Here is a 27,914-nt window from a genome sequence, read left to right on the forward strand (position 1 = left end):
ACATCTAAAGAAAAACCAACCATAATTATTATTATTTTTATGTCCCAGGCTCTTACAATGGAAAGCTATGGGTCCTATGCAATTCTAGCTCCCAGATTTAAATTCCTATGGCTTCCACTAGATGTCAACTGTCTTTGTTCAAGGTTTCAGGCTTGTTTCATACAAAATGAGTAAGAATTAGGAGTTTTAGCACAAAGAGTCTCAGTGGAAAATCAATTTGTTTACGCGAGACAGAGGACACGCGCCTGCCAATTTCACTTTTCTATTGAAAAAACTTTTCCGTATGAAAAATTATAGTTTATTTACATTTTAGCATACCTGAGGATTATATAGAAACGTAGTTTGACTTGTCTGAACAAACTTTATCGGTAGCTCTTTGGATTCCTTTGTCTGTTGAAAGAGTGGAGTTGCATGTTGAAAGAGTGGATTACTGAAATCGATGGCGCCAACTAAACAGACCTTTTGGGATATAAAGAAGGATTTTATCTAACAAAACAACCATTCAGGTTGTAGCTGGGACCCTTGGGATTGCAAACAGAGGAAGATTTTCAAAAGTAAGTGATTTATTTAATTGCCATTTGTGATTTCATGAAGCCTGTGCTGGTTGAAAAATATGTTGTGGGGCATCGTCCTCAAACAATTGCATGGTATGCTTTCGCTGTAAACCAATAGTAAATCGGACAATGCAGTTAGATTAACAAGAATTTAAGCTTTTAAATGATATAAGATACTTGTACGTTCATAAATGTTTAATATTAGGATTATTTATTTGAATTGCTAGCGGGCTATTCCACAGGGCTAGTCGGTACGTGAGATATTACACCACAAAATGTTTAAACAAATACAACATTGGAACCGGCAAACCCAAACAACAAGGAATTTTAAACAAATAATCACTAATATAAGCCATTTTAAAAACACGTAAACAGCACAACCCAACTAAAACCGGATGAGACCTAGAACATCATATATCCTCATTTGACCCCATAGCCATTAAAACACATTACCAATATGACTGGCACCTCAGGGGTTAAAAGTCAGAGGCCATCGACCTAGAGACACCCTTTAATGTCCAGAGCAGCACGGGGCGGGAGGAAAGCGCCGTAGCCACCCAGACAGACAGACTCAGCGTGGAGACAAAAGCCACTCGAGTATTTACATTAGGCCTAAGCACCCAGACAGGCTTTTAAAACAAGCCTCGGGATTAATAGCTGCTGGTGTCCTCACTATTAATATAGGCTGGAGCGGGATTTCAGTCAGTCACCGGGGCAAACAGGAGGGAGGGAATGGAAGACAATGGTTCTTTCCAAATGAATCTTTCCTCAATTCTGCAAATCCTCTCTTCACTTCCTCCTCAAAACACACAGAGAAGGTCAGATGGCAGGGACCTTCAACCTTCTCCTCCAATACGGTTGAGAAGTAGTTGAGCAGATAGGATGCCAGGAATAGCAGAAAGACCAATTCAGATGGAGCCATGGAGAAGGAGGAGAGAGGGGCTTTGGACACAGCAGCACAGAGAAAGGTAACCAACTTGACTTCTTACATTAAATGGAGTAAAGCTGATATCCCGTTGGACATTAACGAGTGTGTGTTCAATCATATTCACACAGTCCCCCAACACTTAACCAGCAACCAACACCACAACCCCCCTTCCCCAGACACTCACCCTGGCAGGACTTGCCGGCCTGGCAGTGGGTCATGTGGTTGAGGACGTTCTTCATGGTGCGGCAGTGTGGCAGGGCGCAGGCCCGCACCTCCCCATTGGCCTGCTCCCGCCGCTGGCACTTGTGGGCGTGGAGCAGCAGGACCAGCTGTTGCTGGATGAGCTTGCGCTTCTCTGGGTCGGCCGTGTGGCTCGCCGTCGCTGCAGACACCCCACCGCCAGGGACCATGGAGGATACCTGCTGCATCTGGGCCTTGGGAGGGAAACGCAACAAATAAGTGAGGCAGACTGGATTTATTTGAAACTTAGCTTGAACCCAATTACTTGAATTGGAACTGGGTTGCTTGAATTGGATCCCTGAACCATTTATATTGAAATGGAATCACCCAATCCCTGTAATTAAGCCTACTTATACAAGTACATTACTTTCACAATTTGAAAAAGAAAAGCTGATCTACAACGCATTTATGCCGAGATCAACTGGGTGAGGTTTGATTAGGGAGAAAGAGGGAAAACATTTGTGTGAGAAAGACAAAGAGTGGCGGGGGAAGAGTGGTGAACAGAGAAAGAACGATTCCCAGACAGAATAATGGGAGGCAGCCAGTGAATGAATCAAAAAGAAAGCCCTCCCCCAAAAAGGCCTGGTAAACATCCAACTATTTCACATAAGACTCCATTAACCTTTAACCAAAATAGAAACACAACTATTTCCTCTGTAATGAGTTCATTAGGCCCTTTTCCTGTTCCTGGGAGAGAGATTTGCATGCAGTATTTACTCAGTGCCTTGAAAGAGACCCCTCTCTTTTTCTCTTCCTCTTTCCCTCATTCTCTCTCTCTGTACAACAATATTCTGAGTGGAGTGCCTTTTAACAAATGTTTCCCCCTTCCAACAATCTCTCCTTCTGCATTCCAGGCCTGGTTTTTGGAGATGGAAGAGAAATGTGTCAGAATAATTGTTCCAATACCGTGGCATTGGGAACTGCAGCGTTATTCAAAGTCAATGCAGAGACTAATGGACTTCAGAAGAGTTGTCACTACGTGAGACTAAATCTGAAAGGATTTGATAGGCAGGGGGTAATTTTCATCGTATTGCTTCAACCAATCCTCTCAAAGTACGTAGGATCTAGGGGTCAATGATAGGGGTTTTAGAGACCAGTCCTCTAACTAGGGCCTAATCTAATCTCTTCAGTGTTCAAACATCTGAAAGGACTAGGTAGGTGTGCACATTAATATGATGATGGCTTCACTTAACTCTCTGATAAACTGAATGGAGATTCCAACATATATTTTGTATAGTCAGTACTTTCATATGTGAGAACACCAAGAGGGTAGGGGCAAGGTAACAAGTCTGAAACACAAAGGCATGGGGACCACATCAGATCTGAGAGCTGATTTTTGTGGCCCCCGGACAGCTATCGGATTCCAACTGTTTAAGGGGGCGAGACGAAGAGGCTCGAGATCCAAATGGAAACAGATCTTTCCCAGAACCCTCCGTTTAGGTCATCGTGTAAACTTACCACAGGTTTGCGTTTCTCCTTTTCTACAAAGTTGGAGGAACTTACCAGGTTTGGCATGCTGCTGGCCCCTTTCAGGTCACTGGGGAAGGGGGGCAGGCTGTTGGCCCCTTTCAGGTCACTGGGGAAGGGGGGCAGGCTGTTGGCAAGGGCTGCCTTGTTCCGGAGCTGCTGCTGGGCGTTCACCCCCATCTGCTGCTGGGCCCCGCCTTGACCGTACTGCTGCCCAAAAGGACTGCCAGCCATACCCATCTACAGAGAGACAAGGGATTAGGACCATCTGAGGTGAACCAGGTCTCTGTTCATGAGTTTCAAAATGGGTCAAGAAGGACCAGGACAATGTATGATTTGGGACTGTAAAACCGTGAAACTAACCTATTGGGTTCAAATTAAATTGGGCCCCAACACTGCAAAGCCCAGCCACAGGTTTCCCTACTGCACACAATACCAAAGAGCCTGGTGTTTTAGCACTGATTCTGTGGGGATTGTCTAGAAGGGGACAATGACGTGCAATGGCGGGTCTAGCGGTTGACATCTGTCTCTCCGTGGTTGAGATAAGAGGAAGTGGCCCCTGTTACAAGGCCTCCCCAAATCACGCCATCTCTCAACCACAACATGTGATAGTAAACAAGGGAGCACCTAAACCTAACACAGGCTAGGTATAGATATGAATATGTCTTACAAATTACTTGTAGATGATTATACATGTCGGATCTTGTGGACGAGCTCATTGAAATGGATGAAAATAGGAGAGAGCGGTCAGATGCAGTGTGACTTATGTCAACAGGTCTTTGCCCCCCCCCCCCATCGTTATAACTGCCAAACGCAAAATCTGGCAAATAAGGAAACAGTGGTATGAAAGAAACATTTACCCATGAGTGGCTGCCAAATCCCATCCATTTATCTATCCATCTACCATCATTAAACTTCCTTGACTAGCTTTTCAATATGAGTTCAACACATAAAAGACACTATTTCAGAGCCAATGGGTGGTGCAAGATCTGCTGCAGGCATGGACAGAATAGTTACGTGCGCAGCTACAATCTCTTTAGAATAAATTAAAAAACACGAATTTTTATCTTCCAATATGACCAATAAGGTTTAAAACATGCAATTGTGACATCAACAATGAGTATACTGAACCTTAGAAACACCTTCCTAATATTGAGTTGCAACCCCTTTTGCCCTCCACATGCCCTGACAAATTCAGGCTAAGGCCTCTACAAGGTGTCCAAAGCGTTCCACAGGGATGCTGGCCCATGTTGAGTCCAATGCTTCCCACAGTTGTGTCAAGTTGGCTGGATGTTGATACACACGGGAAACTGTTGAGCGTGAAAAACACAGCAGCGTTGCAGTTCTTGACACAAACCGGTGCGCCTGGCACCTACTGCCACACCCCATTCAAAGGCCTTTACGGTGCATTCGGAAAGTATTCATTTTGTTATGTTACATCCGTATACTAAAATGGAGACTTGTTTTTCCCCCCACATCAATCTGCACACAATACCCCAAAATGACAAAGCAAAAACAGGTTTAGATTGAAAGATCACATTTACAAAAGTATTCAGACCCTTTACTCCGTACTTTGTTGAAGCACCTTTGGCAGCGATTACAGCCGTTGCGTCTTCTTGGGTAAAACTACAAACTTGGCACACCTGTATTTTTCACAGATGATTTATCGGGTTCAAGTTCAGGCCACTCAAGGACATTAAGAGACTGTCCCAAAGCCACTCCTGCGTTGTCTTGGCTGTGTGCTTAGAGTCATTGGAAGGTGAACCTTCGACCCAGTCTGAGGTCCTGAGCACTCTGGAGCAGGTTTCATCAAGGATCTCGCTGTACTTTGTTCCATTAATCTTTTCCTCAACCCTGACTAGTCTCCCAGTCCCTGCCGCTGAAAAACATCCCCACAGCATGATGCTGCCACCAACATGCTTCACCGTAGGGATGGTGCCCGGTTTCCTCCAGACGTGACGCTTGGCATTCAGGCCAAAGAGTTCAAACTTGGTTTCATCAGACCAGAGAATCTTGTTCCTAATGATCTGAGAGTCCTTTAGGTGCCTTTTCCCAAGCGGGCTGTCATGTGCCTTTTACAGAGGAGTGGCTTCCGTTTGGCCACTCTACCATAAAGGCCTGATGGAGTGGTGGAGTGCTGCAGAGAATGTTGTCCTTCTGGAAGGTTCTCCCATCTCCACAGAGAAACTCTGGAGCTCTGTCAGAGTGACCATCAGGTTCTTGGTCACCTCCCTGACCAAGGCCCTTCTCCCCCAATTGCTCAGTTTGGCCGGGCGACCAGATCTCGGAAGAGTCTTGGTGGTTCCAAACTTCTTCCATTTAAGAACAATGGAGGCCACTGAATTTTTTTTGGTACCCTTCCCCAGATCTGTGCCTCGACACAATCCTGTCAGAGCTCTACGGACAATACCTTCAACCGCATTACTTGGTTTATGCTCTGACATGCACTGTCAACTGTGGGACCTTATATAGACAGGTATTTGCCTTTCCAAATCATGTCCAATCAATTCAATTTACCACAGGCGGCCTCCAATCAAGTTGTAGAAACATCAAGGATGATCAAAGGAAACAGGATGCACCTGAACTCAATTTCAAGTCTATTAGCAAAGGGTCTGAATTCTTATGTAAATATAAATACATTTTCTAAAATTTCGATTTTTTTTTTTCGCATTGTCATTATGGGGTATTGTGTGTAGATTGATGAAGAAAAACATTTGAATCAATTTTAGAATAAGGCTGTAACGTAACAAAATGTGGAAAAGGGGAAGGGGTTTGAATACTTTACACATGGACTGTACATCATTTGTATTCCCCATTCACCCTCTGAATGACACACATACACAATCCATGTCTCAATTGTCTTAAGGCTTAAACATCCTTCTTTAACCTGTCTCCTCCCCTTCATCTACACTGATTGAAGTGGATTTAACAAGTGACATCAATAAAGGATCATAGCTTTCACCTGGATTCACCTGTTCAGTCGATGTCATGGAAAGAGCAGGCATTCTTAATGTTTTGTCAGTCTTCAAGTGCCAATCAGCAGTTGCTACATCCATTTGGACTTTATGATATGTACCCAATAAATACCTCACTAGCTTACAATGTCGTACCCCATCAGAACCCAAAATATAAGCTTGTTTTACCCCAATGTTTGTAAACAAATTAAATGTAAACAAACACTGTTTACCTGCAAATCATGGTTAAAACTATACTTGTGATATGAAAGAGTCGTTGCATCCATAGCTCTGTCTTTGAATTGGAGAGTGATTACATTTCCCCAGCCCAATCCCTCAGCGTTTTACCGAAACAGGGGCGAGGAGATCATTTGTTATCGTTTTAACTGCTGATTGCCACTTCAGTATGTTGGATGACTAGCAATCGAGCATAATGACCTAATCCCCATTTCTAGTCCATCCCTCTCCTGGTGTGCATGTGTACACAGCCCTGCCTGCTCTGCTCTGCTCTAGCAGCATGCTCCTCTACTGTGCTCCGCTGTGCTTAGTGGCGAGGAGGAGGCTCTCCCGCCGTTGTCAGCGCTCCAGCAGACAGATGAAAGAGCCGGAGACCAGCAGCAGTGTAGCCACGCTCAACAGCTGAGCTCTAGTCTGCCCCACCCCCTACATACAGTGGAGCTCTGACGTGCCGACTTCCTCTCTGCCTCACGTTCACTATAGTCTCCCACAAACAAACAGTCTCACGCGCCTGGGCTAGCACAGGCACGCACACGCTTACTGAATGGCTGACACACTTCAAGCTTGAACTTTTTACACGCAGGCCAATTCTAGACTGGCTCTCCCTCTAGCTCCGACACACACTCCTTCCTACCTGAGCTGTTATTTAGCACATCTTCCATAGTCACAACAGCCCCCCCCCCCCCCCCGAGCTTTAGGACGCCCCAACACACTCTTTTTATCATACCGGTACTGAAGATTATACAGTTGGCATTTCAAAATACTCCAGTATACAGTACAGCGCAGGGGAATCAACTCCCATATTCTAACTACAGCGAACATGCACTAAAAAGTGATACATTCAAAACACACCCCAGACAGATGTGGAAACGGCCTCTGAAATAGTCGCTTTCCCCCCTCTCCATCCCTCGCTCCTCCTCCTTTCTCTCCTTCCACACACACATCCCCTTAACATGATTTACAGCTCCATTATGAGCCAAGGGGCCAGGGAGGGCCAGCACACACACACAATTGGAAGAGAAAGAAGAAAATAAGGAGAAAGAAAAAAGAATGAAGGTAAACTAGACGGAGGAAGAGAATGTTAGAGGGACAGCGAGAGAGAAAGAGGACTCACGGAGAATGAATGAGAAAGAAAACCAAATAGAGAATGAGAGTTCACATGCCCTATGCCAAACCAGGGGTGTACCGCTTGAATTTCTTTGAATGGCATTGGTAGCAGTACTGTAGCTAACGGAAACAACGACAGACCTGAGCGTATACCAGGTTGTGGTTGTCTCATGGCCAGACCACAAACCCAAAGGCTCTTTTAGGTGCAACCAGTGCAGAACTATCGCACAGGAAAAGTCTTCTGTTGACAGCTTCTAAAATTGATTATTACGCACTTCCCACTCATGTCATCTACAGATTGGAATGTCCACAGTGCAAGGTGTTCTACATTGGACGGACAAAGAGACGCCTTCAAGACCGCTTAGCGGAACACAAGTACGCCATACGGGTAGGCAATGAAGACGACCCCATGGCAAGGCACTACAAGTCCTTACACCATGGCAACCCTGCCTCCCTACAAGTTGTGGGTATTGATCATGTTCCGGCCTCAATTAGAAAAGGGGACCATCTTAAACAGCTAAACCAAAGGGAAAGTTTTGGGATTTACAAACTACAGGCCACTAAGCACACTGGTTTAAATTAAGATATGGATTTACAAATTACATGCCACTAAGTACCCTGGTTTAAATGAAGATATGGATTTACAAACTACATGCCACTAAGTACCCTGGTTTAAATGAAGATATGGATTTACAAATTACAGGCCACTAAGTACCCTGGTTTAAATGAAGATATGGATTTACAAACTACAGGCCACTAAGTACCCTGGTTTAAATGAAGATATGGATTTACAAATTACATGCCACTAAGTACCCTGGTTTAAATGAAGATATGGATTTACAAACTACATGCCACTAAGTACCCTGGTTTAAATGAAGATATGGATTTCTCACCTTTCCTGTAGGGTTGTGAGGGGTACATTTTCTGTCTAGTGGACATTTTGCTCTATTGCCCTCAGCTATGTTTAGACTGTTGTCCATGTTTGCTGTGTTCCAGTGTACTATGGAATAGACAGCTCTCCTATTCTTGACACTTTGCCCAGTCACATTTAAGGTTAGAACTACGCTTCTTGCTTGGAGTTGAATTCTTTCAAGTATTTCACTTTTTAATGTGTATAGTAAAACTTACTAGATGTTGTCCAATGAATTCTGAAAACACTCCCCCTTCAAATCAGAGCTGACTGGAAAAGCTGTTCAAAAGAGGATATTATCATTTCTCTGTACTCCCTGAGGAAGACCATGCAGAGGAAATGCGTCAGAGTTATTAAACGTAGTTTCCATTGAACATGCCATACAGATAAAGGCATTTTAATTCATTATATGAAGTGCCTTGGTCCTCCTTGTTTTTTGATGACCAATGTACCCCTTTAACCTCTCTGCGCACCGAACCAGTTAGCGGGATTAAATTCGACAGCATACGGTGATCGCTACAAAAATAGTCATATTAAACATTCATGAAAATACAAGTGTTTCACATGGGTCGAAAGCCTAGAATCTTGCTAATCCAACTGCGTTGTCAGATTTAAAAAATGATTTACTGCAAAATAATACGATGCGATTATCTGAGGATAGAGCCCCATATAAAACAACTATTTCAACCAGCACAGGCGTAACAAAATCACAAACTGCAATAAAATGAATTGTTTACCTTTGACGATCTTCCTCTGTTTGCAATCCCAATGCTCATTGTTACACAATGAATGGTATTTTATTTGATCAAATAAATTTTTATGGCTTAACACAAAACATTTTGTGAACCGCGTGTGTTGTGAATTCCGTCTCATTCCATTTGACGACACATTCGATGTAAATACACACACAAAACATGACTTTTCCAGTCATGTTTGGTTTCATTGCAATCAATCAACTGTTTGTAACAACCAAACCTGATGGGTCATTTCGCGGGACATATTGACTGAAAGAAACCGATTTGAAGACAACAAGTCATGACATCATTGTGCACCAATGATATGACCGCTGTTTCGTTGATTGACTATTTTAACCCAATGACCACTGATCATCTTGAAATCTAGCTGGGTAGATAGCCAATGAGCTGAGGTAAACGGCAATATGTAATGTTTATGTGTTGGAAGACCAACCCATGTAGTAAACTCCGGTGTAAAGAGGGTCATTCGCCATTGAAGTTTCATACCGGAAGGAGCAACGCATGTTACGCACAGCATTGTTTTGGTAAAGCGCATCTTCAGCGGTTTATATATCAATCAGTATGTCGACTAAGTCAGGGAAAGCTAAATCGGAGTCTAGATATAGATGTACACACAATTTTAGAAGAAATTGATCGGGAAAATGAGAGATTGTTGTAGGACGATTCATTTTAGCGATTCCCAAATGGAGGAATATTTTTTGAATGGAGAGGACATAATTTTGGACTGGTAAGTATCTCATGCCAATGCCGTTGTTTGAAATTAATAATATAAAATATTATTTGTGAAATTAAATAGCCTATTTGAGGCTGTTGAGGGGAGGGCAGGCCCACAACAATGGCCAAATTGAAATGGAGACAGTAGATACAGCTGCTCTGTTGTAATATAATAAATAGAGTAGATCTAGCTGGTCTGTCATATTATAAAAGACAGTAGATCTAGCAGGTCATAATATATTCAACCTTATGTTCCCTGTACTCTATATATATCTGTTTATTATACCTGTTGATACAGGGCTCATATGTGAAACTATTCTAACTGAACATTTTCTTTCACAGTGACACTGACTCCGAATGGGAGCCCCCAGTGCCAAGGTGTCCATCCCCCACTGAAGCTGGTTCATCCAGCTCCTGCCACAAGTGGTGTTCATCTGCCCAAATGTATTTCTGCAGGCATGGATGTGCCTCAGGGCCAAAAGGGCACAGTATGGAGGCGTCGCTGTGTTCTTCACTAAATTAAGTCCCCCATCACCTGCACCACAAGCATGGTGACCCTCTGCTTTACAGCAGAAAGAGACTGCTGTGGCACCTGGCATCAGCAGCACAATATTGTGTAGAGGACTGAGGGTCTTCCAAGTATTGAAAGTGTTATTTTGTAAATGTATTTTTTTTTAATGTTTTTTCTCCATTTGGGGGGGGGGGGGGGGGGGTTAGAATACCATTTTGGTATTTTGTATATAGTTATTCCATTCAAAATGTATAACTTCACCAATTTGGCCACTTGGGTACATTTGGGCTACTTGTGTGGGACACCTAGGTGACTTCATGATAAATGTCATGTAGCATACTCATTTTGGAAGTTATCATTCTGACACTTTGCACAAGTACTGTTGCCCTCTTATATCTTTCACTGAAATTGTTCCCATCATCCTATCTGAATGTTTGTTTTGTCTTGTTCATTTTAAAGATGGTACAACAATAAAAATGAAAAAACGTATGTTTTTTTTCATTGTTTTATCTAAACCAGATCGATTGTGTTATATTCTCCTACATTCAATTCACATTTACAAACTTCAGAGTGTTTTCTTTTAAATGAAATCAAGAACATGCATATCCTTGGTTCTGTGCCTGAGCTACAGGCAGTTAGATTTGGCTATGTCTTCAGGCGGAAATTTAAAAAAGTAGGGGGGTAGCTCTAAGATATTAACCAAAGAGCACCTTTTGTCTTCCAAAATCTACTATTGTGTACCTTAGCAGCACCTCCCTTCCCCCTCATTTTACTAGAAGTTGTCTCATGTTGTTGTGCCTACTGAACCGTCCTACTGATTCGCATAGACCACCACATCTCTGTGAATGTCAACAGTAGGTGTACTCTAGCTAGCGAGGGTGCTGTATGTAAAGCACGTCTGCTCATCAAGGTGGGGATTAATTATATTTCAATTCAGGAAGTACACTGAAATTACTTTTCTCTTCAATTACAAACATTTGGAATGAGGATTTTTGTTTGGTCTACTGTCTGAATGAATGGAATTGACCCCTAACCTGCTTCTGATTCAGACAGATACTAAGAACGCTGGGCTGACACTCTGGTGTCTGCCACACTTCAGCAGCATGCGTTAGTCTTGTGGCAGCTGTGCAATGTCAATACTGCCAGAGCCAGCTCTTTTATCTAGCAACCACAGCCTAACCAACGTACCATGGCATGTACACACTATCCTCCACGGCTTGAAATCACTCTTTCTCCTGGCAGTAGGTTAGATGGTGAAGATACACCCAGAGTTGACCCTGCTACTGTTGCTGGGGCCTAACTATGGAAGACATGTTGTTACTCCCTGTCAGTACTGTGTAAGAAAGCAACACCAGACAGTCACGTGTGTCAGCGAGCCCGGGGGTTTGTTTTATGTGGTGACGGCCTGCATGTGTCGAGTCTGTATGAACTAGCAAGCTGGTTTCCCCGTAGTTTCCTGTCAAGCCACAACAGTAGCAGAGAAAACCCGTAGACATCCCTGAAACTACTACACACTTTTCACAAATCAACAGATAGCATAGAAAGACGAGCTCTTTCTCAGACTTGTCATCAGTACGTTTCTGCAAAGGAAACAATCTCCCTTCACCCACCTATATCCACATTCCAAAACAACTCGAAGCAGGTAAATAGTAGGCCTAAGTCTATGGGATATTAATGAAATACCAAGCTATAATCAAGTTACAGGCCTAACCATAGAATTCAAATTAAATATATTCATATGGGCCTCTCTCTCCATGCTTTAGCCTCAGCCTTACCTACAAGCGAGACAGGCGGGGGAACACCTATACACCCAATACACTGACCTCAGAGCAGACAGCAGGCTGACTCCAGTTGCTCCAACCAGCTAGCCAAGCAAGGGAATCCAGTAGATAACGTTAGCATTGATCCGCTATGGAGAACTCTGACTACAGTAGCTATAAGAAAAATCCCGTTATTGGAAAAAAACTGTTCGGAGGTCAGCCTGTGCTCCTAACATGCTATGAAAGGTCACTTCTGCTGTCCTGGAGGGATGTATTCAACACCCCAGCTGGGTGTCCTGTTCTTCCAAAAATCCCAGGGTAAGATTACAGATGGATGTGCATATGGTGGGTGGGAGACAAGGATGCATCAGAGAGAGAGACCCAACAGATGCATGTGTACATGTACTGACCAACAGGGATTATAGCGCTCAATCGGTACAAGAACAATGCACACTCACACTGAGCAGGGAGTCCCTGTTCCAAACAGAGACATGACTTTGAATCTCATAGCTCAACAGTGATATGAGCAGGGATACCAGAGCTGTACCGACGATTCTGTCACCAAACCAACAACAAGCTTCCTATCTGGACAGACAGATGTACTGAGGCAAAGCACGCATGAAACAGACAGCCATGATGCCATGAACGAGCCATTTAGAAAGCTTTGCTCCCAGAGCACGGGAAGACTGTGGGACACAGTAAAGCAAGGACATCATTTCCCACTCCCATCGGTGTCAAGCCTGGATGAATAGAATGAAATTAAAGGTAAATATACAATAGTACCAGTCAAAAGTTTGGACACAACTTTTCTTTATTTGTACCATTTCCTACATTGTAGAATAATAGTGAAGACATCAAAACTATGAATTCATGTAGTAACCAATTTTTTTTTAAATATTTGACATTATTCTAAGTAGCCACCCTTTGCCTTGATGACAGCTTTGCACACTCTGGCATTCTGTCAACCAGCTTCATGAGGTAGTCACTTGGAATGCATTTCAGTTAACAGATTTGCCTTGTTAAAAGTTCATGTTTGAGCCCATCGGTTGTTGTGACATGGTGGGAGTGGTATACAGAAGATATCCCATATTATGGCAAGTACAGCTCAAATAAGCAAAGAGAAATGACAGTCTATCATTACTTTCAGACAGAAAATTAAGAACTTTGAAAGCTTCTTCAAGTGCAGTCGCAAAAACCCTCAAGCGCAATGATGAAACGGTCTCTCATGAGGACCGCCACAGGAAAGGACAATGCAGAGTTCTCTGCAGCAGAGGATAAATTAATTTGAGTTACCAGCCTCAGAAATTGCAGCCCAAATAAATGCTTCACAGAGTTAAAGTAACAGACATCTTAACAACTGTTCAGAGGAGACTGCATGAATCAGGCCTTCATGGTCGAGTTGCTGCAAAGAAACCACTACTAACAGACACCAATAAGAAAAGGAGACTTGCTTGGGCCAAGAAACACAAGCAGTGAACATTACACCGGTGGAAATATGTCCTTTGGTCTGATGAGTCCAATTTTTGGTTCCAATAGCCGTGTCTTTGTGAGATGCAGAGTAGATTAACGGGTTATCTCCACATGTGTGGTTCTCAACATGAAGCACGGAGGTGGTGGTGTGATGGTGCTTTGCTGGTGACACTGTCAGTGATTTATTTAGAATTCAAGGCACACATAACCAACATGGCTACCTCAGCATTCTGCAGCGATACGCCATCCCATCTGGTTTGCGCTTAGTGGGACTATCATTTGTTTTTCAACAGGACATTGACCAAACACACCGCCAGGCTGTGTAAGGGCTATTTGACCAAAAAGAAGAGCAATTGAGTGCTGCATCAGATGACCTGGCCTCCACAATCACCCGACCTAAACACCAATTGAGATGGTTTGGGATGAGTTGGACCGCAGAGTGAAGGAAAAGCAGCCAACAAGTGCTCAGCATAAGTGGGAACTCCTTCAAGACAGTTGAAAAAGCAGTCCAGGTGAAGCTGGTTGAGAGAATGCCAAGAGTGTGCAAAAGCTGTCATCAAGGCAAAGGTTGGCTACTTTGAAGAATCTCAAATATTAAGTATATTTTGATTTGTTTAACACTTTCTTGTTTACTAGATGATTCCATGTGTTATTTCATAGTTTTGATGTCTTCATTATTATTCTTTAGTAAAAATAAAGAAAAACCCTCAAATGAGTAAATGTGTCCAAACTTGACAGGTACTGTATATATAAATGACCAATGCATTTACTCCAGTTTTACAATCACAAATCATAGGCCATGGCAATGAGTTTTCCTGACCAGACTAGTCAAAACCCTCGGTCCCAAGTGAAGCCAGACAGTAAACAGACAGTACATGCACCAACACTCACCTTATTCATGTTGCTAGCCTGCTGGGCGTTCATGGCGTTGTGAGCTCCCATCTGCCCTCCTCCCTGAGCCAGAGTCTCAGCCAGCACACTGCTGCCTCCCGGCCCCACGCCCCCGGCAGCACCCTGCATGGCCTGGACCTGGTACTGCTGCAGCCCCAGCCTGCCCCGTCCTGCCGGCCCCAGGGCCCCGTTCATCACCTGGCCCGGCATCCCGTGTCCATGGCTGTTCATCATAGCCTGGTTGAAGCCCGCCATGGAGCCGTTGCCTTGTTGTCCGCTGGCGGGGCTTCCTTTCTGGGCTTGGTTGGGCGAGCCCTGGCCCATGGGGACTTTCCCCATCATGGGGCCCATGCCACCGGACCCAGCACCGCCCGCTCTCAGGAGCTCAGACAGCTGCTTGTGTTTGGCGGCAGCATCAGGGACCATGGAGCCCAGGCCCCGGGGACCTCCTCCAGGCACTCCTCCCCCCCCACCAGGGGCACCGTTGGAGGGCATGCCCATCAGGCCACCCAGGTCCCCGTTGGGGATCAGCTCGTCTGGGAGGTCATTCTCCAGGTCGAACAGCGACACCAGGTCTAATGGGAGAAAAATGTAGTTTAGAAGGCGTGGTTTCTACACCTGTTCTCTCAGTAACTTTCAGTCATGATTTGTCTGTTGTGCTTGTTTGACAAGAAACTGTCCAAAGGAAAAAACACTCATACAAATGAACAAATTACCATCAAACGATTTCTACACTACAAACACCTTCTGTTCCTGTCATACTCCAACCGGGCAGAAGCATTGCTTTGCAAAAAAAATAAGACTGCAGTGTCAAGAATTGTTGCTGTCAACATTAAAAAGAAGGGAAAGTCCCCACAGAACAGAATAGTATCCAATTCACAGATCGTCAAAACGGCAGTCAGAGTGAGATAAAGGCTTAGGCCAGTTTACCATCAGCCTGCTTGACTGTTAGCGTGGCTGTCAAAAGTTACCAATTGTCCAAATATAGGAACAGAACACACCACAACCGACACACACACACAACCTACACAGACCTACAGAGACCGACACACACACACACACAACCGACAATATCTACACACACACAATATCTACACACACACACACACAATATCTACACACACACACACAATATCTACAATCTACACACACACAATCTACACACACACACACACAATCTACACACACACACACAACCTACACACACCGACAAACAATCCCAGCTGCTGGATATGCTAGCTTAATCTACCCCTTCCTCTCTCTGCTGCTGGAGTGTAGCCCACATGCTAATCTAGGACTGAAGAACTGCAGTCTGCTTGGAAGCTGTGCCAAGACTGGGTGTGTGTGTGTTTCTGCTCCCCCTTGTTCACTGCATAGAGGTCCCAAGGCAATTCCTAAAAATAGCCTAGCCATGTACCTGGGTTTCCAGTGGGGAAATGTGGTGCCTGACATTTACCTGGCAGCATTTCACATGTGCCTAACATTGTTGAAATTTACCAGACCCATGTGCATTGGGTGCGTAACCCAATTAGGGCATCAACCCACGGTGCTCAGAATGATATCTGTCAGAGGTCAGAACCTTGTAATACCAGGATGTAGGATGGGACATAAACCTAACAACTTCAATTACTAATCTCTCTTACCAGAGAAAATAAATTATATTCACTGAGAATACATCTGTGTTCACCTAATAGCAGGAACAACTCCATCTAGGTGGTCAGAACCAGGTAATATAAGGATGTATGACCCAAAAATAAACCTAACGATATCAATAATTCATTTCTCTTAACAGGATCTGAAAAAATATTTTTTACTGAGAATACATTACATAGGATGATGCAATATTCCAAGCCGCAGCTCCATACTACTTGCCTGATAGGGAACTGATCATATACACTCGTTGTTGGGGAGGGATTGGCAAGGGGTGTGGGGGGGTCCAGGGTGACTTTGGACCATTTCATTGGATTCATCATGTCTAACTCATTGTTACAAAAAAAGTTTGGGTCAAATGCTGTGTTAAGTACCATATTTATTAAATATATATTTTGAGGTGAAATTACACTATAGTGTACTTTGAAGCAAGGTAAGACATGCCTCATAAAACATTCAGGTTTCAAACAATGAAGTACGTTCTCAAAATGCATACTGCAATGCTCATTGCAAAGTGCTATGTGATGTACTTGAAGCCTGCCTATCGTTGCCTGTGCATTTGAATGGCGAATTGAAAAGCGTGCTTCAATTACCATTGTATATATTTTCAAACCATGGCCATCAAAACTGTTTTTAACAAGCAATTGTACTTAGAATTGTTGGGCAATGATTGGGCCTATAAAAGCACGTTGCACTCCAACAGCAACGAACGATACGTTGGAGTTGAAGCAGCAGCTCTCGCACTGTCCGATAGATGTTCTTCTTCGGTTCTGTAAACTGTGCGTGTTAGTGGTGCACGGGTCCGCTGTTTGTTCACCCGCCTGAAATCGCTAATAACCCATCCGCAACCACCCGACTATATGTGATACAGTGAAAATCTGAGGCCCACGCCCAACCCTAACACGCAAATATAGAAAATGCACTCGAGGCTACAGTCTGACTGCAAAACGAGTGCAGGATATTGTTTTTCCTGATTTAGACAATTTGGTAGGCTATTTGTTAGTCATCTTGACAAAAGAGAAGCTACGATTATCTAATTATAGACATATGTTGCCCTAGAAGACTAAATAAACTCTTGCTCAACAAGAATAATTTAATATATAAAGAGAATTAATGCTTCAAATCTAGTTAACTTCGGTAAAGTTCTCGGTCTTCTTTCGCGGAGCAAAGACGTTTAGGGCCTGGGGAGGAAACACAATAAAGCAGAAAGAAAATACGAAGATTGATGTCATTTGAAAAATGTGCACAATTTGACCAGTTGCAAAGAAAAGGCTGTGAAAACGACCCAACGTCGTTTTCACAGCCTGGGCTTCGATGCATATTGTGTGTGGTTGAAACACTAAAATCAGCTTTTATGCTGAAGACAGCCTTTCTACAGATCGTATCTGAGCATTGCATTCTCTCAAGATGCATTTCTTTTGCCTTCATTTTGTGAATAATATTTGCTATTTGCACGGGACCAAGTATAACCAGAGAACATTGGTTATGTATTTAACACCCCAGAATGCCCATTATTCCAGAGGACGATTCGATATATGTTTTTCCCCCAAACTGTTACCTGTAATTCTAACTTGTTTTTTTACAGAAGTTTTTCTTTAGGTGTGGAGATATTTCAACAAGTCCAGGCGATGACAGGCTACACTGATAACTCCAGCTTGGTTCCCAAGTTTCTAAACCAAACCATCTTTGCTATAGTGTTGCCATAATATTTGAATTGAAGAAGTGTGATCATAATCATTAGGTTATTCCAGCGATCCGCAGTAGAAGACATCCTTAATGCCCCCAGCCTACAGATGGGAGCTAAACAGCTAACTTGCATTTGATATGCGTTTTTAGGCTATGGATGAGAAAGTGAACTTCTTCCAAACGTTTAGCCCGGTTGTATGCTGCTTTGCGATCGATTATGGTCGACCGATTATGATTTTTCAACGACCGATACCGATTATTGTGGGACCAAAAAAAGCCGATACCGATTAATCTGACAATTTTTTTATATTTATTTATTTGTAAATGACAATTACAACAATACTGAATGAACACTTATTTTAACTTAATATAATACATAAATAAAATCAATTTAGCCTCAAATAATTAATGAAACATGTTCAATTTGGTTTAAATAATGCAAAAACAAAGTACTGGAGAAGAAAGTAAAAGTGCAATATGTGCCATGTAAGATAGCTAACGTTTAAGTTCCTTGCTCAGAACATGAGAACATATGAAAGCTGGTGGTTCCTTTTTCAAAAATGAGTCTTCAATATTCCCAGGTAAGAAGTTTTAGGTTGTAGTTGTTATAGGAATTATAGGACCATTTCTCTCTATACCATTTGCATTTCATATACCTTTGACTATTGGATGATCTTATAGGCACTTTAGTATTGCCAGTGTAACAGTATAGCTTCCGTCCCTCTCCTCGCCCCTACCTGGGCTCGAACCAGGAACACATCGACAACAGCCACACTCGAAGCAGCATTACCCATCGCTGCACAAAAGCCGTGCAGAGCAAGGGGAACAACCACTCCAAGTCACGTTTGAAACGCTATTAGCACGCACCCCGCTAACTAGCTAGCCATTTCAAGTCGGTTATACCAGCCTAATCTCGGGAGTTGATAGGCTTGAAGTCATAAACAGCTCAATGCTTGAAGCACAGCGAAGAGTTGCTGGCAAAATGCATCAATGCTTACGAGCCTGCTGCTGCCTACCATCGCTCAGTCAAACTGCTCTATCAAATATCAAATCAGACTTAATTATAACATAATAACACACAGAAATATGAGCCTTAGGTCATTAATATGGTCGAATCCGGAAACTATCATTTCAAAAACAAAACGTTTATCATTTCAGTGAAATACGGAACCGTTTGGTATTTTATCTGACGGGTGGCATCCCTAAGTCTAAATATTGCTGTCACATTGTACAACCTTCAATGTTATGTCATAATTACGTAAAATTCTGGCAAATTAGTTCGCAATGAGCCAGGCGGCCCAAACTGCAATGAACGCAAGAGAAGTGACACAATTTCACCTGGTTAATATTGCCTGCTAACCTTTCTTTTAGCTAAATATGCAGGTTTAAAAATATATACTTCTGTGTATTGATTTGAAGAAAGGCATTGATGTTTATGGTTAGGTACACGTAGCAGCAACGAGTCCTTTTTCACGAATGCGCACCGCATCGATTATATGCAACGCAGGACACGCTATATAAACTAGTAATATCAACCATGTGTAATTAACAAGTGATTATGAATGATTGATTTTTATAAGATAAGTTTAATGCTAGCTAGCAACTTACCGTGGCTTCTTACTGCATTCGCGTAACAGGCAGGCTCCTTGTGAGGCAGGTGGTTAGAGCGTTGGACTAGTTAACGATAAGGTCGCAAGATCGAATCCCTGAGCTGACAAGGTAAAAATTTGTCGTTCTGCCCCTGAACAAGGCAGTTAACCCACTGTTCCTAGGCCGTCATTGAAAATAAGAATGTGTTCTTAACTGACTTGCCTCGTTAAATAAAGTTCCACATTTTTTATTTAAAAAAATACAAATATTTTTTTATTTATTTTTTAATCGGCATCCAAAATACTGATTTCTGAGTGTTATGAAAACTTGAAAATCGGCCCTTCCGATTAATCGGTCGACCTCTAATTTGCATTAAATAGGCGCAATGTGTTAATGATGCATTTGGCAATGTTCAATTCATTTGCAAAACACGTATAAACAAAAGCATTCATTGTCAAAATTAATACATGTAAGCCCTTCATATGTAAACTATGCACAGGACTTCGATCAATTTATCGAATCAGTTTGTTTTCTTGCTCAAACCGCAAGCAACACTTGTAAAACAGAAATTTGTCTAAAAACACGGGGATGTCGATTCAAACAGGAATAGTATTATCAGATAAACAGTAGGTTATTCTGGCCCGTTTCCATTTAACTCATCTACACAGTAGGTTATTCTGGCCCGTTTCCATTTAACTCATCTACACAGAAGGCTACAGTTCAATTGACATGCCATAGGACTATTTGAAGTCCTGTCTTGTGACCATTTAATTTGTATTGTGTCTCACAATCAAACATAACAAAGCCAGCACTGCTATCATTCTTTTATCACCTCACCAAATATTTTCCAAACAACATTACTTTTCTGGTCCTCCCTTTTTATTTTTATTTACCAGATAGCCTAAAATAATGTAAGAAAAAGCATAAATCTATAATAATTTAGACATTTTTATAGGCCAAGTATTTTTTAAGGTATGGTTTCTCTTTACTCAACACATCCACCCTGTGGATATAACCACGGGGGACTGCAGGTTAAGAGTCAACCCGCACTTCTCAAGTGCTCATGTGATAACTAAGATACATAATGACTAATAAAAACATGTGGCAATTTAATTCCACTAAATTATGCAAATTAACCTCTTGACCAATCAGCATGACCGGTCAAATGGATTTACATGGACTTGTATTTCCATCAATGAAGAGGCTAAAAAGCATTATTTTGCAACGGGATTTTTTTTCATCCAGACAATTCGCATTTTATTAATCCGTTTATTATTTTGTTGTTGCAAAAACCAGCTATTAACGACTAACACCCTGCCGTGTAGCCCATTCTCACACCATTCCATCCCAACTCCAACACATTACTGTCTCTCGGCTGTAATAACAGCTGTGTACCCAAACAATAACTGATACATGACGACAATGACTTTACTGTATCCGTTAGGAAGTTGTGTGTGTGTGTGTGTCATACATGTCTGAGGTGAGAGGTTGCACTGTGTTTCAACTAATAGGCTAACAATACCATGCCTCATTAACTGTAGTAGTGCTGAAGAGGGGTTGAGTAGGTGAGGAGGTTCTCCAAGGGAACAGTTGAACCACTTCATGACAACTCTGGCCTTATTGTGTCTGACAGCAGCGAGAAGTTAGTCACATAGTGAAGTTGTGCCTGAAATGAATCGGCACTGAGGCCTGGGTCGTGTTCATTTGAGCACTGGGTAGCAAAACGTTTTGCAATGGATAATTAAAAATATTTAAAAAACATATTGGGCAAGTCCATATAGCACCTCCCTTTTCACTCAGTTGGAGCATTTTCATCCAAGTGAACCCGGCCCAAGGCTGGACTGACCAGAGCATTGAGGGGAACTCAATAATAATTGTGTGCGTGTATGCAGAGAAGGGTGACTGACACAAGAGCCTGGGCTCTGGGCTTCCCTCTCCAGTCTCCAGAGCAGCAGGGAGCATTCTTGTGGCTGGCTAGGGCCTTTGGGAGGAATGAACTCTGAGCGCTGAGTAAACACAACACACACGCAAAGAGAGAGAGGACTAATGAGGCCTAGAGTCCAAATCACATGCTCATGTCAAGGTCCTGCACGTAAGGGTGTGTGTGCACGCTAAGAAAAAGATAACAATGGCATGAGAGGCAAAACGTCATACGCCCAGCGCAGTGCCTTGACTGTCAGGTTCTCAAGTTGGAGAGATCCTCCCTCTTCCAGAATGGGAGCGCCTGAACAGGTTTCCAGGTTGTAATGGGATAGTCTGTTAGTGAGGTGGGACCAGTGCTGTCAGAGAACTCAAATGAAGATATACGGTCAGTTTAGGGGTTGAGCTTGACACCACTTAACCCCTTTATTAATTTGGCCGACAGTCACTGAATAATATCAGTAATTGCCATTTAGTAGACACTTTTGTCCAAAAAGACTTAGTCAGACTTAGTCAAGCGCCATGCTCTACCAACTGAGCTACAGTGGACCCCTGAATGGGAAGAAATATGTCTACTAGGTCTATACAATATGCACATATACTATGAAGGCAAGCACCTTTGTCTCAGACACCATCACTAGTAGCAGCAGTCAGTCCTGTTACAGACTGAGCATGTATAGAGAGTGAGACCAGGAGACGTGACTTACAGAAAGAGAGACCAGCTGTAGTACCAGCATTCTGATAGACCATTCATCCATCTGACAACCATTTATTTTTAAAGTTCCATGGGCGAGAAGCCAAAACCCATCCAGGAGACAGCAGAATGCCAAGTGCAGCCAGGCGGGACATAAAAGTAGAACGATTTGAAAATACTTTGACATTTTGAGTCATCAAAAATCCTGAGAGTCCTCAAGGTTGTATAAGCTGAAGTGTGTCGGCTGGGCCACGACATGATGATTCACCCTGGTCTTTGTTACGACTGAAGCTGAAAATCCTCCGTTAGACACACTCCAACCTGAGGTAAAAACAGTCAGGTTTCAGCATGCAGGAAGGCTGAGACTCTGATCCACAGACAATAGACTGGCTAGAGAGGGGGAGAGACTGGTCCACAGACCGGTTAGAGAGAGGGAGAGACTGGTCCACGGACCGGTTAGAGAGAGGGAGAGACTGGTCCACGGACCGGTTAGAGAGAGGGAGAGACTGGTCCACAGACCGGTTAGAGAGAGGGAGAGACTGGTCCACAGACCGGTTAGAGAGAGGGAGAGACTGGTCCACAGACAGGTCAGAGAGAGGAAAACACTCTGGTCCACAGACAGGTTGGAGAGAGGGAGAGCAGTCCACAGACAGGTCAGAGAGAGGGAGACACTCTTCAGCCACAGCTCCATTAAAACAACTGAGCCTCAGCCATACTCCACTGACAGGCTTTATTTGCCCTGCCTACTGAGCTGCCTGGACTCAAACCGGGTTAGAATGAGACTTTTCTAGCTCAGCTTCACTGAAAAAGTTAGTCTACCTCAGCCTTGTTGCATATGACAGCAGACAGTCTAGTGAAGCCAAGCCTGAAATGAGAGGCCTCAAATGCATTGCTCTGAGCAGGAGAGTTCAGAAGGACTCAGTGTGTTTGTGAACCCTGAATATCCCTCAGTATCATCTCTTCTGATGGATCCTGACTCGCCCCTATTGACACTGACCTTAGGGCAGTTTGGCATGCCCACCAGTTATGGTTATTTGGAGAGGGTAAACTGTGCCTAAGGGGCCAGGAAACTCCTTCCTCTAGCTCCTGACAGCCGACTCAGGCAGCGGAGGGGAAGGGAGAAAAATACATAGATCGTGGTGCTAATGGGACTGATTAGATTTAAAAGGTTCAGACTACACGCAGCCGAGAGAATTTAGCATGCAGAAACCACCACTGCCGCCTCAGCAGCAGCGTATGCCTGAATGGCCAATTAGCTGCTGGCGGCGCAGCATTCAGCATCGGTCAAGGGGGACGGAGCAAAATGAGTCTCCAAGCCTAGGTAAGACCTCTCCTTCACACACAGGCGTACACACACACACACACACGCTTCTCTCCCAAAGGTTACCAGGCAAGGGGGGATAAACACTGCAGTTAGTGACGTGTGTTACCAATACCTCAACCATACACAGCTCTTAGCTAGCCTAGCTCAGAGAGTAAACAGTGGGCCAATACTCTTAAGAAAAATATCTAATAAACTTGCCCAATATAAACTTAAATTTGCAAATTTTTTTTGCACCAAATTGAAAAGGCAGGACATCCATATTCAAGTTTAAGACTAATGCAAATAAAAACCACCTGATTTGACCGATTTGACCAATTTGACCAGCATTCAACACTATAGTATCCTTCAAGTGCATAAGCTTGAGGCCCTGGGTGTCAAACCCGCCCTGTGTAATTTTGTCCTGAACTTGACAGGCCGCCCCAAGGTGGCGAAAGTGGGAAACCACAGCTCCACTCCGGTGATCCTCAACAATGGGGCCCCACAAGGGTGCGTGCTCAGTCCCCTCCTGTACTCCCTGTTCACCCATGACTGCGTGGCCATGCACGCCTCCAACTCAATCATCAAGTTTCTTGATGACACAACAGTAGTGGACTTGATTAACAACAACGAGACAGCCTACAGGGAGGTGGTGAGGGCACTCGGAGTGTGGTGCCAGGACAATAACCTCTCACTCAACGTCAACAAAAGGAGATGATCATGGACTTCAGGAAACAGCAGAGGGAGTACTCCCCATCCACGGGACATCAGTGGAGAAGGTGGAAAGTTAAGTTCCTCGGCGTACACATCACGTACAAACTGAAATGGTCCACCCACATAGTGTGGTGAAGGCGGTGCAACAGAGCCTCTTCAACCTCATGAGGCTGAAACTTTTTTTTCCCAAACTTTTACAGATGCACAATCGAGAGCATCCTGTCGGGCTGCATCACCGCCTGGTACGGCAACTGCACGACCCTCAACCACAAGGCTCTCCAGAGGGTGGTGGGGTTCACACAACGCATCACCGGGGGCAAACTACCTGCCCTCCAGGACATCTACAGCACCCGATGTCACAGGAAGGCCAAAAAGATCATCAAGGACAACAACCACCCGAGCCACTGCCCGTTCACCCCACTACCATCCAGAAGGAGAGATCAGTACAGGTGCATCGAAGCTGGGACCCAAGAGACTGAAAAACAGCATCTCTCAAGGCCATCAGACAGCTAAATAGCAATCACTAACTCAGAGGCTGCTGCCTACATACAGACTCGAATCATTGGCCACTTTAATAAATGGATCACGAGTCACTTTAAATAATTCCACTTTAACTTATAATGGATGGGGGGGCAGTATTGAGTAGCTTGGGTGAGTAAGGTGCCCAGAGTAAACTACCTGCTACTCAGGCCCAGAAGCTAAGATATGCATATTATATGTAGATTTTGATAGAAAACACTTAAGTTTCTAAAACTGTGTGATTGATGTCTGTGAGTATAACATAACTCATATGGCAGGCAAAAACCTTAGAAACAATCCAACCAGGAAGTGGGAAATCTGAGGTTTGTAGGTTAAGTCTTTGCCTACCCAACTTAGTCGAAATATGGTACGATTGCACTTCCTAAGGCTTCCACTAGATGTCAACAGTCTTTAGAACCTTGTTTCAGGCTTCTACTGCGAAGGGGGAGAGAATAAGAGCTGTTTGAGTCAGGTGTCTGGCAGAATGCCATGAGCTCAGTATCGCACGCGCCCGTGAGAGTTAGCTGCGTTCCTTTTCATTTCTAAAGACAAAGGAATTGTCCAGTTGGAATATTATTGAAGATTTATGTTAAAAACATCTTAAATATTGATTCTACACCGTTTGACATGTTTCTATGAACTGTAATTTTTTTGTCTGGACTAAGTGTGCGTGCAACCTCATGAATTTGGATTTGTGAACTAAACGCGCGAACAAAAGGAGGTATTTGGACATAAATGGACTTCATCGAACAAAACAAACATTTATTGTGGAACTGGGATGCCTGGGAGTGCATTCTGATGATCATCAAAGGTAAGTGAATATTTTTAAGGCTATTTCTGACTTCTGTTGACTCCACAACATGACGGGTATCTGTATGGCTTGTTTTGGTGTCTGAGCGCTGTACTCAGATTATTGGTGCAGATGCGACTTGTATGCTCTAGTCGGCTGGCCCTCACTACATATTCGTCGCCAGACCCACTGGCTCCAGGTCATCTACAAGTCCATGCTAGGTAAAGCTCCGCCTTATCTCAGCTCACTGGTCACGATGGCAACACCCATCCGTAGCACGCGCTCCAGCAGGTGTATCTCACTGATCATCCCTAAAGCCAACACCTCATTTGGCCGCCTTTCGTTCCAGTACTCTGCTGCCTGTGACTGGAACGAATTGCAAAAATCGCTGAAGTTGGAGACTTTTATCTCCCTCACCAACTTCAAACATCAGCTATCTGAGCGGCTAACCGATCGCTGCAGCTGTACATAGTCTATTGGTAAATAGCCCACCCTTTCTCACCTACCTCATCCCCATACTGTTTTTATTTATTTACTTTTCTGCTCTTTTGCACACCAATATCTCTACCTGTACATGACCATCTGATCATTCATCACTCCAGTGTTAATCTGCAAAATTGTAATTATTTGCCTACCTCCTCATGCCTTTTGCACACATTGTATATAGACTCCCCCTTTGGTTTCTACTGTGTTATTGACTTGTTAATTGTTTACTCCATGTGTAACTCTTTGTTGTCTGCTCACACTGCTATGCTTTATCTTGGCCAGGTCGCAGTTGCAAATGAGAACTTGTTCTCAACTAGCCTACCTGGTTAAATAAAGGTGAAATAAAAAAATAAAAAATAAAAAATTGCATGGTGTGCTTTTTCCATAAAGCTTTTTTTAAATCTGACACAGCGAATGCATTAAGGAGAAGTATATCTTTAATTCCATGTATAACGCTTGTATTTTCATCAACATCTATGATGAGTATTTCTGTAAATTGATGTGGATGTCAGCAAAATCACCGGATGTTTTGGAAGCAAAACATTACGGAACATAAAATGCCAATGTAAACAGATTTTTGGATATAAATATGAACTTTATCGAACAAAACATACATGTATTGTGTAACATGAAGTCCTATGAGTGTCATCTGATGAAGATCAAAGGCTAGCGATTCATTTTCTCTATTTCTGCTTTTTGTGACTCCTCTCTTTGGCTGGAAAAATGGCTGTGTTTCTGTGACTAGGTGCTGACCTCAGATAATCGCAATTTATGCTTTCGCCGTAAAGGCTTTTTGAAATCGGACACTGTGGTGGGATTAACAACAAGTTTCTTTAAAATGGTGTATAATACTTGTATGTTTGAGGAATTTTTATTATGAGATTCCTGTTTGAAATTGGCGCCCTGCACTTTCACTGGCTGTTGTCATATCGCTCTCCCGTTAACGGGATTGCATCCGTAAGAAGTTAATGTTTACACATCGTACATTACTCATCTCATATGTATATACTGTATTTTATACCATCTACTGCATCTTGCCTATGTCGCTCATTCATTGCTCATCCATATATTTAAATGTACATATGCTTATTCCATCCCTATAGATTTGTGTATTAGTTAGTTGTGGAATTGTTAGATTACTTGGATATTTCTGCACTGTCGGAACTAGAAGCACAAGCATTTCGCTACACTCGCATTAACATCTGCTAACCATGTGTATGTGAACAATAAAATTTGATGGTCATTGATTTCATTTGTATATTTCTTCCATGCATCTGACAAGTAACAAATCAATCACCAGCTACAATGGTCAGAATCTCAGAGATACTGGGATATTTGTGTCAGTTAAAAGACAACACCACACACACACACCGTGAGATGAGAGCTAATTTAATAGGACACCTACACCTCATCAGTCTGGTATGCTTTAAAATCACATTTAATTCCAAATTTCAATAATGGGGGGGGGGGGGGGGGGGTTTGTTCGGCTTTGATTTGAGAGAGACTGTGGTGTAAAAACTGTAATACTACCATATAAGACTGAGGTGTGATGACTTCAAGATGTGGAGAATTAGTGGCGCACTGCAATCCATTTGCTGAATCGCCATTATGAACAAACAGCAAGCCATTCAAGAAAAATGAGGGGAGAACAATCTGAGAGAGGGTTAAACTAAGCAGTCTTTGAGAGGAGGTCTGAGCTGCAGACAGAGCTGGAGAGGTGACAGTCTTTTCTCCCGCAGCCCTTTAACAGACAGACTCAGAGGTTTAAATGAAAAATGCCCACGCTGATCGACAAAATCCTGCCTGTTTCACATCAGAGAGTATTAGCACCCTGCAGACCAAGAGTGTTCAGAGGAGAACAGAGGTGAGGAGAGGTGGGGTGGAGAGGTAATGTGGGGAGGCAGAGGAAGAGATGAGGGGTAAGGAGGATAGAGGTGAGGAAGAGGCTTGGGCAGTATACCAACAGTATGATTTTAAGCACGCAAAAATTCAATTGAGCCAGTCACAAAGAGCACATGGAGCAAACGTAACAGCAAACGTGATAAATTCACAACTAATCTGGGGTAA

General features: G+C 43.3%; 1 protein-coding gene across 5 annotated transcripts in view; it reads right to left on the bottom strand.

The window, feature by feature from the left end:
• Positions 1-27,914, bottom strand: part of crebbpb (CREB binding lysine acetyltransferase b) — an 80,056-nt gene that overhangs the window by 41,359 nt on the left and 10,783 nt on the right. For all 5 annotated transcript variants that reach the window (XM_031814222.1, XM_031814221.1, XM_031814219.1 and 2 more), the window contains exons 2-4: positions 14,499-15,073; positions 3,226-3,429; positions 1,667-1,916 (exon numbers count right to left, since the gene is read on the bottom strand). In XM_031814222.1, coding sequence (XP_031670082.1) covers positions 1,667-1,916; positions 3,226-3,429; positions 14,499-15,073 — 1,029 coding nt within the window. The remainder of the gene's footprint in view (positions 1-1,666; positions 1,917-3,225; positions 3,430-14,498; positions 15,074-27,914) is intronic.

The sequence above is a fragment of the Oncorhynchus kisutch genome, unplaced genomic scaffold, assembly GCF_002021735.2.
Source record: "Oncorhynchus kisutch isolate 150728-3 unplaced genomic scaffold, Okis_V2 Okis06b-Okis10b_hom, whole genome shotgun sequence".
In the NCBI taxonomy this organism is placed as follows: domain Eukaryota; kingdom Metazoa; phylum Chordata; class Actinopteri; order Salmoniformes; family Salmonidae; genus Oncorhynchus; species Oncorhynchus kisutch.